This window comes from Emiliania huxleyi, assembly GCF_000372725.1.
Source record: "Emiliania huxleyi CCMP1516 unplaced genomic scaffold EMIHUscaffold_89, whole genome shotgun sequence".
NCBI classification, from domain to species: domain Eukaryota; phylum Haptophyta; order Isochrysidales; family Noelaerhabdaceae; genus Emiliania; species Emiliania huxleyi.
Window position 1 is genome coordinate 1 of NW_005195368.1, and position 2,039 is coordinate 2,039.

Below are 2,039 nucleotides of genomic sequence, written 5' to 3' on the forward strand. Positions count from 1 at the left end.
ACCCGATCGTGCTGTGCGACCGGTGCGACCTCGCGGTGCACCAAAATTGGTACGGCGTGCACCGGCTGCCGCAGGGGGAGTGGCTCTGCGACCCGTGCGCCGCCGGCGAGACGACGAGCACGCTCGGGTGCCCCGGCTGCCCTCGCAAGGGCGGCGCCTTGAAGCGGACGCGCGACGGGGAGTGGGGCGGCTGGGCTCACGTCGTGTGCACGCTCTTCCTGCCCGAGACAGGCTTCCTCGAGCCCGAGGCGCTCGACCGGGCGGCCGGCTTCGACCTGATCCACCCGGACCGCAAGAAGCTCAAGTGCCACCTGTGCGACGATGCGGGCGACCGCGTCTGCGGCGGAAAGATCCAGTGCACCCACGGCAGGTGCCAAAAGGCCTTCCACCCGACCTGCGGCATGGCGCACGGCCTCACGATGCAGATCACCGACGAGGGCAACATCGGCTACTGCGCGGCGCACGCGCCGGGCGCGCCGGCAAAGGCGCGCGTGCAGGGGCGGCGGCGTAAGAGCAAGGCCTAAATGTGGCCCGGCGACAAATCGCTTAATTAGTTGGTGTAGCGACAAGCCTGCGAGACCTCGCAGCACCGTCCACCGTCCACCGACTAGTAAGATCTAGTGGCATTGTACTGCATTCGAAGAACAGGGTGACACGCACATATGCACACACATGCATGTGCATGTGCATGTGCATGTGCATGTGCATGACATGCACATGAGACATGTGCATGAACATGTGCTGGACAGACATGTGTCTCAGTCTTCGGTGCACAGCAACAGACTCAGACAAACATGAAACAATTGTGTGGCAACGGACAAAAAAGTAAAACCCTTGACGCTCATCCCTCTGCACACCTCCTACACGACGCAGTTCAGCAGGCTGTCATGCAATGGGGCTATGGCGACGAGAGCTCTTCGAGGCGTGGGTGGAGAAGAGACGGCGAGATACGGCGAAAGGACTTGAGCCGCGGGGAGGAGGTGGTGGCTATGGCTTTCGGACCTTTGCGAGAGATGGCGAGCGGAGCAAAAGCGGTGTAGGCGCGTCCACGCTGCGCAGCGCCAGCGCGCAGCGGCTCTCCCGCGACGGCACAGCCCCTCTCGCAGCCCCTCTCGCAGCCGCAGCCGTAGCCGCAGCCCCAAACAGCAAAACTCTTGCCGCTCTTGTCTTCTAGTCGTGTCGGCAGTCGGGTAGGAGTGACCACTGACCAGGGGTGGGGACGGATTGAAGCATCCCTCACACACCAAGATCGTGCAGGACGGGGACACATGTACATGTACATGTTGTGCATGAACATGTCCCTAAACCCCATCTCGTCTCAGAGTTTGACCGTTTTATTGATTTATTTATGTATGTAAAAGAGGGAAGCAGTCGAGAGGACAGGGGAGTTTCTGCACACCTCTCCTTTGTGTCAGCGGTCTCTCACAGCAGCTTCCGGACAATCTCGTTCGCCTCGTTTAGCTCACGGATCGCCTCTTCGGCGCGCGCACGCTCCTCCTCCGACCCTCCTTGCGCCGCCACATCCGGGTGCATCTCGCGCGACTTTGCCCGGAAGACCTGCCGCAGCCGCTTCTCGTCGAGACATCCCGCGTCGTCGAGGCTGCGGGCACGGGAGGAGGGGATCGGTCACAGAGGGCATCAGGGCGATGATAAACGCGGAGACTGTCCCCAAAACAACCTGAAGCCGAGAAGCGCGAGCTCGTCCGGGAAGTTCGACAGCCTCTCGCGGCGGGCGCGCTCCTCCAGCTCGCACTCCTCGCTCGCGCACGCCTGGACAGCGCTCAAGTCCCGGGCTCGTCCCGTAGAGAGAGCGAGCGAGAGAGAGTGAGTGAGAGTGAGAGAGAGAGAGAGAGAGAGAGAGAGAGAGGGAGAGAGAGGGAGAGAGAGAGAGAGAGAGTGAGAGTGACAGAGAGAGGGAGAGAGAGGGAGGGAGGGAGGGAGGGAGGGAGGGAGGCAGAGAGAGAGAGAGAGAGAGAGAGAGAGAGAGAGAGAGAGAGAGAGAGAGAGAGAGAGAGAGAGAGAGAGAGACAGAGAGAGAG

The 2,039-nt window shown here is 61.6% G+C and overlaps 2 protein-coding genes across 2 annotated transcripts in view; one reads left to right on the forward strand and one right to left on the reverse strand.

Moving 5' to 3' along the window:
• Positions 1-14: 14 nt before the first annotated feature.
• EMIHUDRAFT_68955 (hypothetical protein) lies at positions 15-524 on the forward strand (the record flags this gene model as incomplete). The annotated part of the gene is made up of 1 exon (XM_005757932.1): positions 15-524. A coding segment is annotated over one exon (510 nt), but the record flags the coding sequence as incomplete, so codon positions are not given.
• Positions 525-1,422: 898 nt separating this feature from the next.
• The window catches only part of EMIHUDRAFT_107226 (hypothetical protein), a gene marked incomplete at both ends in the record, with an annotated part of 2,621 nt that continues 2,004 nt past the window's right edge, over positions 1,423-2,039 (reverse strand). Inside the window, 2 exons of the mRNA XM_005757933.1 lie at positions 1,423-1,600; positions 1,679-1,770. Coding sequence (XP_005757990.1) covers positions 1,423-1,600; positions 1,679-1,770 — 270 coding nt within the window. The remainder of the gene's footprint in view (positions 1,601-1,678; positions 1,771-2,039) is intronic.